This window comes from Pelecanus crispus, chromosome 3 (genome assembly GCF_030463565.1).
Source record: "Pelecanus crispus isolate bPelCri1 chromosome 3, bPelCri1.pri, whole genome shotgun sequence".
NCBI classification, from domain to species: Eukaryota; Metazoa; Chordata; class Aves; order Pelecaniformes; family Pelecanidae; genus Pelecanus; species Pelecanus crispus.
The window spans coordinates 104075180-104089916 of NC_134645.1; the positions used below are offsets into that span (position 1 = coordinate 104075180).

Genomic DNA, 14737 nt, shown 5'->3' on the forward strand with positions numbered 1-14737 from the left:
CTACAAGCAGGTTACAAGTGTTTTCTCTGTGTTGGAATCACAATGAGGGGGAGGTAATTTTATTTCAAAAGAAAACACATTTCACCCATTCACATACTCAAAGCCTCAAAGACACGTGTCCAAATAGTCTGTCCAGCATTCAGTTCCAAAGACGTGCATCCAGGAAGCCTGGTCAGGACTCCAAGCAGTGATATGGAGGACAAAGGACCCTGGCTATCAACAAGTACTTGGGTCTTCTCTATTCTTCCTAGCTTGGCAGCCATGTGCTCGCATATTTCCGATCTTTTGTCTCTCTCCTCTGTGAGTCACTAAAGGTTATTGATTGTTTTTGCCTCCTCCTCAGGACGCCTTAAGGCTCTAGCCCTGTTCTTTGTCTTCTGCAATCATCTCAACGGTTTAAGCTTTGGTTTTAATTTGTGTGAATGCTGTTCCTTGCTTTCCTGATCTGAGCGTCTTCAGAAACTTCATGTAGATGGTCTGTGACCTCAATGACCTGCTAGTCTTGGTAGTATCAACACCAGCTGATTTACATGTCTTCACATGCCCCCTTTTTTTCATTCTGTCTGGTGCTTCCACATGTGTGTGTGTATATAAATATTCCCATTCACTCTCCATTCATACCAATTTTACCATTTCTACTACAAGCTTCTGGTAGATAGCAGAAAGTTGGCACAAACATGAAAAAGCAAATGGAGAAGAGTAATTAAAATCAGCAATCCAAACTAAGCACATCAGTTTTTTAAAGAGGAGGTACAAAATAATGTCTGGAGCTCCGTCCACACTTACTGTGACAAGAGTCTTCAATTTTTAAAGGAAAAAAAAGCAGCACTATGTCCACATAATCTGATGTCATGCAAAAACCCTCCCTGTATCATGCTATAACATTATCACATGCCAACTAAATAATCAGTATAATGAATGTGAAACAGGATGAGTCTACGTACACCAAACAAAAATATTCCTAGTGACCCTAACTCACATCCATGGTCACATGTGTACACATTTTCAGTGAGAAGCAAAGTTAACTAAAATCTCCACAAGCCATAAAAAGTTTCCCATGCAAATTCTGACAGTTATTATCTAACCTCAAAGTAAATAAACAAAAACCAAATACAGTTTAAGGTTTTGGTGGTGGTGGATTGGTTTTTAAAGTCTGTACATGCAATGCCATCTACATCCTATGACAGAGTTTTTGACTAAACCGCACTATTAGCCATTTGTCTGGCAATGCTGCTGGCAGATACTACAGTGTTTTAATATACTCCAAAGATATTCTTTATTTGTTAGAAAGTTAAGTTTTCCAGGCAGAAGAAGGACTTACGATAGTCAGCAGACTGACTTCTTGAAGAGGTGCAGTACTATATGCACCATCTCTGCCATATATTTGGCAGTGTCCTCAACATCTTAAAAATCAACCAACTAGGGCAGGCTAGAAAGATTTACTGCCTCATGAGAAGTAGTGGAGAGAACAGCAGCATGCAATTCTCTCTGCCGTCCTTACTGCATCTCATTCTTTACATTCTTCCACCTTTCAAGGCTGTAAAGTTGTTCAGCTGCCCAGGCATAAACAGTCCTCATTGCCTCACTGGGGAGGAAGAGGGATGAGATCTTGGACAGATGACAAAAACTTGTATGAATCAAGCTGCAGGCTGCAAATTACCCCAAAAGAGTGCTTAACTTTTTATGATTAAATAAATAAAGAGAACATGGGTTCTTAAATGAAATCTTAAAAAAAAAAAAAAATCAAAAGCCATGACATTTGCTTTTGTAGAAACTGACAACCTCTATAAGATTATAATTAAATCTTTATTAAACAACAGGTGTTAGCAAGTAACAGTTCAAAGACACACTCAGACCACCTGACTGTCCAATCAGTTCAATAATGTGTTTTGAAACATTCAACTCTGATCCTAACAGCTGTAGCTTCTTCAAATGCAGAGATTTTCCTTATTTCTGTTGACTTACTCCCTGGGTTCAGCAACTAATTAAAAGTTAGGAAACCAACAGCTTAAAAGAAGAGTAACTTGCTTTCAAGTCTAGGAAGTTCTATTGACCAGAACAGTAAATTCAATTTATCACAAGTAGTATTACCCTTGTTTAAATGTTGTTTGCATACATGAAACGTTATTTTTTGCTTCCAAATTCTGTGCCTCTTACTACACAATTTTTGTGTACTCCTTTTTGGGTTGCATTCCAATTTGAACACAAATGCAACATGGCAATTCTTTAAAATGACTCCTCAAAGATATACACTCTTATTTCTCCACAAAAATAAAATGGGGAAAGAAAACCCACAAACCACCACACCATCTGCCTATATACACTCCTGAATAATAATGCAAGTCCTAAGTGTAGCATTTATTTAGGCTAGTTTGTGTTTCATTGGTTGGTAGTTTAACCTTTAGATGAAGATTAAAAACAAATACTGAAACTAAGAGTATAAGAACTACAATCCTGGGTCCAGCCAAGAACTGCTACCAAACATTCCCAGTTAGTACTCCAGTACCACATGGAGAGAAAATTCTCAACAGCAGGAATTTAGCTTTTGCTCTGTTGGCTCACCTCCACACAGGGTGAGCCACAAATCAAAAGTTAAGCGAAGTTTAATTACTTAATTTTTTCCAACTGGTTAAACTAAATAGTAACATAATGCAAAGATAGTGCCAACCCCAAGGATTCCATCACTGTAGGAGAGTTAAGAAGCTGAGGATCAGTTAGCTTCACCCAAGCCTTTGTATCTCCCCGCAAGATGAACACCACCAAGCTAAAAAGTGTCTTGGCACACAAAAGCCTGAGATTACAGAAGAAACAGCATGGACAAGCACTCAACAAACAGCTGTAAGATATGTTCAGTCTTCACATCTTATAAGCAGATCCTTCACATTCAAAAAAACCTCAAAACACCCAAAGAGCCCCATACTCCACTTCTCAATTCCTTCTCTAAACAATGTTTGAAAGCCACTCTTCTCACCAACCAACAGCCACGCCACCGAGCAATAAAACAATGGCCAGATTGCAGTTACTTTGGTTATTGGAAGAATTTCTATGTTTTAATTGATAGAAAATTATCTTTTGAGTCTCCAGGCAGCTGCGGTGTCTCTGCTGTTATTCATAGCTTTGGTTGAAAGCATTAAATCAACAAAACTGTAATTTCACTATGCTATGCAAAATACCAATTGCAAGTGTTAATATAATCAAATCTTGTTTAATCGGTGGCTGGTAAAGATGGAGCCTCATTGTCATGGTTTAGCCCCAGCCAGCAACTAAGCACCACGCAGCCGCTCGCTCACTCCCCCTACCCCGATGGGATGGGGGAGAGAATCGGAGGAGTAAGAGTGAGAAACACTCCTGGGTTGAGACAAGAACAGTTTAATAGTTGAAATAAAGTAAAATAGTAATGATAATAATAACAATATAAGAATGATAATAATAACAATATACAAAGCAAGTGATGCACAATGCAATTGCTCACCACCTGCCAACCGATACCCAGACAGTTCCCAAGCAGCGATCGCTGCTCCCCAGCCAACCCCCCCCAGTTTATATACTGAGCATGACGCCATATGGTATGGAATAGCTCTTTGGGCAGTTTGGATCAACTCTTCTGGCTGTGCCCCCTCCCAGTTTCTTGTGCACCTGGCAGAGCATGGGAAGCTGGAAAGTCCTTGACTAGCATAAACAATACTTAGCAACAACTAAAAACATCAGTGTGTTATCAACATTCTTCTCCTACTAAATCCAAAACACAGCACTATGCCAGCTACTAGGAAGAAAATTAACTCTATCCCAGACGAAACCAGGACACTCATATTCATCTCTAAGGATAGTTTCTTCTCAAGGAATTCTGTGAAGCTCATTTTTACTGCCTCCAGAAATTTTCATAGAATCATAGAATCATAGAATCATAGAATCATCTAGGTTGGAAAAGACCTGATCATCCAGTCCAACCATTAACCTACACTACCAAGCCCACTCTAGACTAATCAAGGGTAGACCAGACTAAACCATATCCCGAAGTGCCACATCTACCCGTTTTTTAAACGCCTCCAGGGATGGGGACTCCACCACCTCTCTGGGCAGCCTCTTCCAATGCCTGACCACCCTTTCCGTAAAGAAATTTTTCCTAATTTCCAGTCTAAACCTCCCCTGGCGCAGCTTAAGCCCATTTCCTCTTGTCCTATCGCTAGCTACTTGGGAGAAGAGACCAACACCCACCTCACTACAACCTCCTTTCAGGTAGTTGTAGAGAGCGATAAGGTCTCCCCTCAGCCTCCTCTTTTCCAGGCTAAACAACCCCAGTTCCCTCAGCCGCTCCTCATAAGACTTGTTCTCCAGACCCTTCACCAGCTTCGTTGCCCTTCTCTGGACACGCTCCAGCACCTCAATGTCTTTCTTGTAGTGAGGGGCCCAAAACTGGACACAGTATTCCAGGTGCGGCCTCACCAGCGCCGAGTACAGGGGGACAATCACCTCCTTGCTCCTGCTGGCCACACCATTCCTGATACAAGCCAGGATGCTGTTGGCCTTCTTGGCCACCTGGGCACACTGCTGGCTCATGTTCAGCCGGCTATCTACTAACACCCCCAGGTCCTTTTCGGCCAGGCAGCTTTCCAGCCACTCCTCCCCAAGCCTGTAGCGTTGCATGGGGTTGTTGTGACCAAAGTGCAGGACCCGACACTTGGCCTTGTTGAACCTCATACAGTTGGCCACAGCCCATCGATCCAGTCTGTCCAGGTCCCTCTGCAGGGCCATCCTACCCTCGAGCAGATCGACACTCCCACCCAATTTGGTGTCGTCTGCAAACTTACTGAGGGTGCACTCGATCCCCTCATCCAGATCATTGATAAAGATATTGAACAAGACTGGCCCTAAAACAGAGCCCTGGGGAACACCGCTCGTGACCGGCCGCCAACTGGACTTAACACCATTTATCACTACTCTCTGGGCTCGGCCACCCAACCAGTTCTTTACCCAGCGAAGAGTATGCCTGTCTAAGCCGTGAGCTGCCAGCTTCCCGAGGAGGATATTATGCGAGACGGTGTCAAAAGCTTTGCTAAAGTCGAGGTAGATGACATCCACAGCCTTTCCATCATCTACCAGGCGGGTCACCAGGTCATAGAAGGAGATCAGGTTGGTCAAGCAGGACCTGCCTTTTGTGAACCCATGCTGGCTGGGCCTGATCCCCTGGTTGACCTGTACTTGCCTGTGGAGTTCGCTCAAGATGAACCTCTCCATAATCTTCCCCGGCACCGAGGTCAGGCTGACAGGCCTGTAGTTCCCCGGGTCCTCCTTCCGGCCCTTCTTGTAGATGGGCGTCACATTGGCAAGCCTCCAGTCATCAGGGACCTCCCCTGTTAACCAGGACTGTTGATAGATGATGGAAAGTGGCTTGGCAAGCTCCTCTGCCAGCTCCCTCAGTACTCTCGGGTGGATCCCATCCGGCCCCATAGACTTGTGAGCGTCCAGGTGGCATAGCAGGTCATTAACTGCTTCCTCCTGGACTATGAGGGCTCCATTCTGGTCCCTATCCCTATCCTCTTGCTCAAGGGCCTGAGTACCCTGGGGATGACCGGTCTGGCTGTTGAACACAGAGGCAAAGAAGGCGTTAAGTACTTCAGCCTTTTCCTTGTCCTCGGTGACAATGTTCCCCCCCACATCCAGCAAAGAATGGAGATCCTCCTTGGCTCTCCTTTTATTGCTGATGTACTTATAAAAGCATTTTTTATTGTCTTTTACAGCACTGGCCAGATTGAGTTCTAGCTGGGCTTTTGCCTTTCTAATTTCCTCCCTGCAGGACCTAACAAGATCCCTGTACTCCTCCTGAGCTGCCCGCCCCTTCTGCCAAAGGCGGTAGACTCTCCTTTTTTCCCTGAGTCCCCGCAAAAGCTCCCTATTCAGCCAGGCCGGTCGATTTCCCCGCCGGTTGGTCTTACGACACACGGGGACAGCCCGCTCCTGCGCCCTTAAGACTTCCTTCTTGAAGAGGGCCCAGCCTTCCTGGACCCCTTTGCCCTTCAGGACCGCCTCCCAAGGGACTTTCCCAACCAGGGTCCTGAAGAGGGCAAAGTCTGCCCTCCGGAAGTCCATGGTAATAGTTTTGGTGCCCCTCCGCTTAGCATCACCCAAAATTGAGAACTTTATCATGTCGTGGTCGCTAAGCCCGAGACGGCCTCCGACCTCGACATTTCCCACAAGCCCTTCTCTGTTGGTAAACAGCAGGTCAAGCGGGGCACCTCCCCTGGTAGGCTCGCTTACCAGCTGCATTAGAAAGTTATCCCCCACATGCTCTAGGAACTTCCAAGACTGCTGCCTCTCTGCTGTGTGGTATTTCCAGCAGATGTCTGGCAAGTTGAAGTCCCCCATAAGAACAAGGGCTAGCGATTGCGACACTTCTGCCAGCCGCTTATAGAATGCCTCATCTACCTCTACCTCCTGGTTGGGTGGTCTATAGCAGACTCCCAAGAAGTCCTAAACTGTAGTCTCACTTTCTCCCCCTCCTTCATTTTGATCAATCTTTGGGTAATCGGGCCTAGCTAACCGACACCTAGTCCACTGATACATTGTGTAAGGTTTTTTGTTTGTTTTTTCAGTTTTTAGCTTTACATGCATTCAGACCAAATACCCAGTTTACTTAAAAAACACAAACTTCTGCGTAATTATACACACACTAGCATACAGAAAGCATGAAACTAGCTTTCAATATGTGACCACAGACTTAACATATCTTTGACAAAATAATTATGCAAGCATAATTGTGTATATACATGTAAACACACTAATTGTCACAGAACAAGCTTACATTAAAGTAAATTAAAAGATCTGACACAAGTTGTACTATTTGTGCTCTAAATCTTTGTCCCAGCAGATTTCCAACTTTAAGACTGCTGAGTAAGTGACCAACATTGTGAACCAACACGTACTTAGAAAGTTTTGATTTCTGTAACCTAGCAAATACAAAAATCCAAGTCCTTAGCTGACTTGGGTTGGAAGCAAAAATAGAAGCCCTGCTTCAGAGATGCTTTATAACACCTTTATAATTTTATTCTGTCCCTGTTGCGATGCAACTGAAAGCTAGAGGGACAAATACTTGAGTCTGTATATCTAACACTTCAGGGGGAAAGGAAAGAAAACATTTAAATGGTAACTATCATGTTTCAGCAAATCACTTGATTTTGGTATATCCCAGGTCCAAGTGTTCTTCAGGTATCATTTTTATTGAAAAACAACAATTGTGAGGAAAACCAAAAATTTTACCTGTTCCTTACGACCTCTGTAGGAACTCAAAGAACTGCAATCATTTTTAATGAATCATTTTTTCTAATATCACTGGTTCCCAAAATAGGCCAGAGTCCTCTTCAGGTTCAAAATAAAAACAAACATTCATTTGCAAGAAAGTGGCTGCTCCAATTATTCCAGGACAGAAAGGGGCTGCATCTTTTGTTATGAAGTGCGGGCAAAACATTGTAAAAAGGAAAATCTGCAAAGTATATGAAGTGTGTTTGTTTTTCCTGGATCTCAAATTGAAATCAGTTTAGAGCTTATTATTGAATAAGCCAGGGCCTATGGAAGTATGTTTTCCTTTGAATTCAGACCTTTGAAATAAAAATCACCGATAGCGAAGAAAACTTGGCATAAATGTAACACTGCATCAGAAAATGAAAGTAATTTTAAAATACACAGATCTTCAATTTTCCAGTTGAGTTTTATTTTGGATACATAATCTTTATATGTACTTAACAAATGTTTACAGAAAATAAACACAAATACCCTCCTTAACAGTGTTTGCCATTGTAACACAACAGAGGAGTCAGGAGGTATTTAAACACTTTATAATATGTATTAATTTGAGGTCCTACATAGAGTAACAAAGGCAAGAGCCCCTGCATAGGAAAGCCACCAACTTTATCAGGGATAACTTCTATTTTTTTAAAAGAGCAGCACAATGATGAGCCTAATCTTTAAAGAAATAGTCAGAAAAAAAATATGAGTGGATTGATACCATTAAAAAAACCCCAAACAATTCAGGAGTCGTCCAATGCTTTCAGTGCAGACCGTGGCAACTTGTATAATCTGTCTGCTTAAGTGCTATAGACCCCATTAAACCTATGAATCTCTTCACTCTTGCCTTATTCTTCCCACAGAAACAGAATGGGGGCCAGACCATCCTATCCTAAGAAATTAAGCCATTAGGAATAATGAGGTTGAGATATCCAAATGTCTTCCCTAATTCAATTTATACAGAGTCACCTGGTGCACTGGGTCCTCAGGACATGCAGAAAAACAGCACTTGGATGATCAGGTAGCATTCATACACAACATTTATGAAGCCTATGCACTGCTAGTCATACACATTATTACATGGAAATAAAGATCTAAAGCTAGCCAAATAGTTTAGAAATCCTTTTGCGAAGTTCAAGTTCACCCTCCTTCAGAGGAGCAAATGCGAGATCCAAGGACACACTGCTGACATGAGGTGATGGCCAGTGTCATACACCTTTCCCCTTGTATTTGTCGATGACAACAGTAAGCTCCTCACCCCAAGATACCAATCCTGCACAAACAAGCCTCAGCACAGTTATCTTCCTGTAGCAGCCTGTCTCAGAAGCAATCATCACTGGGACCACAAAGGCACCATATTATCCACAGGCCAAACCAAGAAAAAAAAAAAAACCCAAAAGGTAGCAGAAGCGTTGATTTTAGCAAGTCTCTTTCAATTACTGCTCTCGGTGCTCCAGCAGCCCTTCAATCATTACACATTCAAAGCTATACTAGCTTCCTCGTTCTTTGCCCAGTGTTTCAAGAAAATGAAGCTTATACAATCATACAATCATGCTACACATGAATGCTTGTGTGTGTGTATAATGAACTTTGAACTCATCAGTCAATTTTGACCAAATCAACTAAAAGACCAAGAAGTCTCAGAGATAATCTGCTACTTAGAATTTTTGCAAAAATATACACATCCCTCATTTTTGAGCACCTAAGTATCCCTACAGAAAAACTCTGTACATTGACCTTAGGCTTTAATCAAACACCATACAAAACAGACACCCCCCCCAAAACCATCTAGTCCTTGTTCAGCATTAAAAACTAGGCAAATCCATAGGAAACCAGACATTATTAGTCCTGGCATCAATTAACCACTTCATCTTATTCCCATGACTTGTTCGTTAGGCAAAATCATCTTTCTGTTCTTGCATGTATCCCTGCCATCCAGCACCACTTCACTGATGACAGATTGAGGCCAGAACACAGGCAGCATGAAAAACATTCTGCTTTTCTTGTATATTCAAGAGATGTAAGTGTAAGTTACATTCGCATAAGCCACACGTCAGCATCAGACTAGGTACCTATTATACAGTGCTTCACAATTTGAAAAGACTGTTTAAGGCCTCTAACCCATTACTTCCTTCCTCTTCTTCTAAATAAAGTGTAGTGGTTTTGACACTGTTTTGCAGAGTGAACAGTACTTGATTCCACTAACTTCAGTGGGACTATTCATGAGGGAAAATGCTATGCAATATTACCAGAAAAGTCATCTACAGTGACTTCTCATAATACCTCATTGATCACTGTAATCCCCCACTCACCTGCTGGGATACTCAAGTCTATATTCTCTCCATAGGACCAACTGACATCATCCTAAACCCTTTCAAAGAAAGGGTAAATAAACCTTGAAGGTAAACTTGTTATCTGCCACAAAGATTTACAAATTATCTTTAAATCCAAAAGTAACGCTTTCCACCAAAATGTAATGAAGATCATCAACACAGTACACAAAGAGCCCCTCCTATTTTATCAGGCTACTGAGAGCATGTTTACAATAACAGGCAGTGTGTTTCCAGTTCAAGATCTACTTACTCCAACGAATTCAATCTCATCTTCACATTCAGAAGTTGGCGATTTACTCTCGTGAATGCTGATAGAGCTAGGAGACTCCATTATCTATACAGAAACAAAAACGTGCTTCACCGTTTTGTTTTCTAATTTTAACTACACAGCATTTTCCGCTTCACGCCTACTTTGGCTTTACAGCCTACCTGCACTCAACAAGCCTCTCTATAATCATGCACTGACAATTATCAGTAATACCGGAATAAGCGATAGCAATTTCGATTTGAATCGCGTTACTGCATGTTTCCAAATATGCAAAACGTGGCCTAATCGACAGAGCATCCCAATACCTACATCCCCCCAGCAGCCGTGGCTACAGCGTACTGCCAGAGGTCACCAACATGCTGAAGTCTGAAAACCTCAGCAAGGGGCAGAGCGGGGCTCCAGCCTAACTGCGCTGTGCCACCGCTAGCACAGAGGACGGTTTAGCAACAGAGGCGGGCTGAGTTCAGGCGTACCTAGCAGCTACAGACATTTTCGATGCCTTTGGCCGCTTCAGGACCGCCGCAGAGCCAAAAGGCCGAGCTGCTTACTTCAAAACAAGCGCCGTGCTGCCAAGCGGAAGAGCTGCGGGCGCGGCGCCGGCCCGCCCGCCCGCCCGGCCCCAGCGGGCGGCTTTGCTGCCTCACGTTTCTCCGCCCGCACGGACACCCCGGCCGCCCCGCACCGCGCCCCGCTGCCAGGCCGCCCCGCCGCCACAGCTCGGGGCGGGCGGCGGCTGAGGAGGCGGCGGCGGCGGCGGCCTGGCCGGGCGCCCGCTCCTCCGCTCCTCGCCCCGCGGCGTCGCTAAGCGACGGCCCCGCTCCCCTCACAATGCCCCGGCGCCGCGCCCCTCACAAGGCCCCGGCCCCGCCGCAGGCCCCGGCGCCGCTCACCCCGCCAACGACCCGACCCAGCGCGCCTCCGCTTCCTCTTCAACCCGGGGGCGACGGGGAGGGGAGAGGTGGGGCGGGAGCGCGGCACGGCTTGCCGGGATTTGTAGTTGCCGCCTGCTTCGCCTCGCTCCCCCTCCTCTTCCCCCATGGCAGGTGCCGGCGCTACCGCCGCAACGCCATGGCGCAGCCGCCCCCCCACACACCCCGGGGCGGCGTTTCGGGGCTCTTCCCTTCGATAACTTCCTGCCTCCCCTCTTCCGCCTTCAGCTGGGTTGCACGGAGTTCCTGCTCAAAGGAGGAAAACCCACACGCCGCTTCCGGGGGGGGAGGAGGAGGGTGGCGGCCATTGGGGCTGGCGGTGGAGCGGGAGGGAAGGCGGGAAAATCGCCGCTGCCCCCGCGTCGCTGGGCGTTTTGAGGCCACGTCGCGGCCTGCTTATCCAGCCCAGGCATGACAGCCTGCCCCTGAGGATCGGGTGCGAGACGGTGCCAAGGGCCTTAGTGAAGCCCGGAGAGACAATGTCTGTTGCTCTCCCCTCATCTTCCAGGCAGATCCCTTTATCGTAGAAGTTTATCAAGTTGGTCAAGCATCGCTTCCCCTTGGTAATGCCGTACTGACAACTCCTGATGATTTTCTCGTCACCATAGTGCCTGGAAATGGTTTCCAGGCTTAGCTGACCCATCACGTTCCCAGGGATCAGGGTGAGGCTGACCGGCCCGTAGTTCCGAGTGTCCTCCTTGCCCTTCTTGAAGATGGAGGTGACACTCGCTTTCCTCCAGTCCTCAGGCACTTCTAGTCACCATGACTGATCAAAGATCATCCACAGTGGCCTTGCAATGACATCTGCCAGCTCCCTCCATGCTCATAGGTGCATCCTATGAGGGCCCATTGACCTGCGTATGCTTATGTACCCCCTGGCCTGATCCTCTTCCACCAAAGGTACATCTTCCTTGGTCCAGCCTTTCCCCCTGATCCTCTGGGACCTGGGATTCCTGAAGGCTGGTCTTGCTAGTAAAGACTGAGGCAAAGGCAGCATTCAGTAACTCAACCTTTTCCATGTCCTGTGTCACCAGGTCACCCATCTCATTTAGCAATGGGCCCACATTTTCCCTAGTCTTCCTTTTGTCACCTATGTACTTACAGAAGCCATTCTTGTTGCCTTTGACATCCCTGGCTAGATCCAATTCCAGCTGGGCTTTAGCTTTCCCTAACTTAACTTTAACTTCATCCCTATATGCTTGAATGGTGTTTCTGTATTCCTCCCAGGTTACCCATCCTTGCTTCCACCCTTTGTATGCCTCCTTTTTGTGTTTGAGTTTGACCAGGAGCTCCTTGTTCATCTACACAGGCCTCCTGGCATTTTTGCCTGACTTTCTATTCGCTGGGAAGAACTGCTCTTGAGCTTGGAGGTGGCGATCCTTAGGTATTAACCAGCTTTCTTGGTCCCCTCTTCCCTCCAGGGCCTTATCCCGTGGGACTCTTCCAAGTGGATCTTTGAAGAGGCCAAAGTTTGCTCTCCTGAAGTTCAGGGTTGTGAGCCTGCTTTTTACGCTCCTCCCTCCCCTCAGGATCCTGAATTCCACCATCTCATTGTCACTGCAGCCAAGGCTGCCTTAGAGCTTCACATTCCCAACAAGCCCCTCGTTGGTATGAGGTCCAGTAAAGCACTGCTCTTCATTGGTCCTTGTTGGTTCCTTTACGACTTGGAAGAGGAAGTTATCAGTGCACTCCAGGAACCTCCTGGATTGCTTATGCTCTGCTGTGTTGTCCCTCCAGCAAATAACTGGGTGATTGAAGTCCCCCATGAGGACGAGGGCTTGCGAATGTGAGGCTGGTCCTATCTGTCTACCTCATCTGCTTGTTCTTCCTGGTCAGGCAGCCTATAGCAGACACCCACTATAATGTCACCTTTACCCGTCCTCTCTTTAATCCTCCCCTGTAAACTCTCATTTGGTTCATCATCCATCCCCAGGCAGACCTTGATGCACTCCAACTGCTCTTTCACATAAAGGGCAACTTCCCCTCCTTGTTTTCCTAGCCTGTCCTTTCTAATGAGCCGGTCTCTCTCCATTGTAACGCTCCAGTCATGGGTGGCATCCAACCACGTTTCTGTGATCCCAGCAAGATCGTAGCCCTCCAACTGCACACAGGCTGATTCACCATGTTTATTCCCCATACTGCATGCATTAGTATAGAGGCACTTTAGAGAGGCACCCCAGCATGTTGACTGCCTAGAAGGGGATTGGGGGACTTCTCCATCGTGGTGCCTCATAGACGTTTCCTTGCTTACATGCTGTTGCAACCCAGGGTCACAGTGGTTTTGTGATTCCCTTGGGCTAAATTAAGGTGAAAAGACACCAAACGATCAATTAAACACTTTATTGATGGTAGAAACAGCCTGGACTTGGCAAGTGTAACGGTAGGCGACCTGAACTTGGAAGGTGTAATGGTAGGCAACGTGGGTTCTAATTGAAATACTTATAAGGAGAAAGGAAAAAGAGGAAAGGGGGCGGGGGGGGAGAGAGAGTTATCACCACCCTTGGATCCCACGATGATGATGGTAGGCGTGGCAATCCTCCAGTGGTGGGCGCGCACTTGGCTCCTTGGAGTTGTGTCTTTTATAGATCAGTCCCCGCCTCTCAATCGCACCAGTCCCACCCCCTCGAGGACCTATATGGTTCTCATTCCAGCATGTTCTTGATCTTCTGCACAGGTGCCATTGTGGGGGGTGGTCGCAAGGGGTCTTTTGGGTGGTCATGAGCCTCTTCCTCAAATTAACTCTGTATGACCTCTGGCCATATATGGCGAGTTGTAAGACACATCAGAATATGGAACTGTGCATCCTCTGACATGCCTCCCCACGCTCTGTGCCAACTGACTTCTCACTTGTGGTTTAGTGTCGCTATGCAGACCTTAACTTGTCTAGCCACAATGTCTGAGACATCAACATATATTAACTCTTTCAGTCTCTCACACATGCAAGTGCTGGAGGTGACCCCACTTAAGCCCTATCTTGCTGATTTTGTGTTCCGTTCCTGTCACATCACCCCATGCCCTTTGCTCTTCGACCATGTCCATCACTCCTTCACAGGGCTGCTTGTTAGTCTCTCCCTCTCCCTTCATTCCTGGTTTAAAGCTCTCCTTACGCGGTCAGCTGTCCTACTGGCAAAAATAGCTGTGCCCTGCTTAGTGAGGTGGATGTCATCTCTCTCAAGCAGATGGTCATCTGCAGGCAGGGTCCCATGGTCATACAACTCAAAACCTGGTCACCAACACCAGTTCTGCAACCAGTTATTGACTTGTCCTATTAATGCCTTTCTCCTCATTTCCCCTCACTGGCAGGATCAAGGAAACATCATTTGGGCCCCCATGCCCGTGATTCTTGCTATTTATCTGCTACTGCCCTCCTGCTTCATCATATAGTTACTTCAAGCTACCCAAAGTAAAAGTTGGTATGAATCATCTTTACTCAATGCACTGGCTTTGAGTAAGCTGAACAGTGTAAATGTCACCTTTGAGTTGTGTGTCTATACAAAAGAGCTGCTTGCACACAAACAAAGCACTTCACTGGTGTGTGCTTATCAAATCCTGTATACACGGGAGAGAAAGAATTCAGAGTTGCTTGTTAAATTGTGATGTTATGGGAGCTTAGTGAATAAACAGCTATCAGAAATAACATATCACGTGGTATTTAATGTCAGCATTAATTTAGTGCACTTATTTTTCTTGTAAACACAGAGTTACTATTACTAATGTTAATTTTAAGCCTCCTTCCATATATGAATGAAAAAATAGCTTTATGATAGAAGATAGACATACTGAGATGCTAGTTGTATATACTAGTTATACACTCGTTAACAAATTTGTACAACTTAATCACTATTGTTGGACTGTATAAACAACACTGATTAGAGCAGTTTTATTTCATTATTAAAATAATGCAAACCTGACTACCACTTGGAAAATGA

At 45.6% G+C, this 14737-nt stretch overlaps 1 protein-coding gene across 1 annotated transcript in view; it reads right to left on the reverse strand.

The window, feature by feature from the left end:
- The window catches only part of ZNF451 (zinc finger protein 451), a 40659-nt gene extending 30717 nt beyond the window's left edge, over positions 1-9942 (reverse strand). Inside the window, exon 1 of the mRNA XM_075707867.1 lies at positions 9862-9942. Within this exon, the coding sequence (XP_075563982.1) occupies positions 9862-9942 (81 nt within the window). The remainder of the gene's footprint in view (positions 1-9861) is intronic.
- Positions 9943-14737: the final 4795 nt, after the last annotated feature.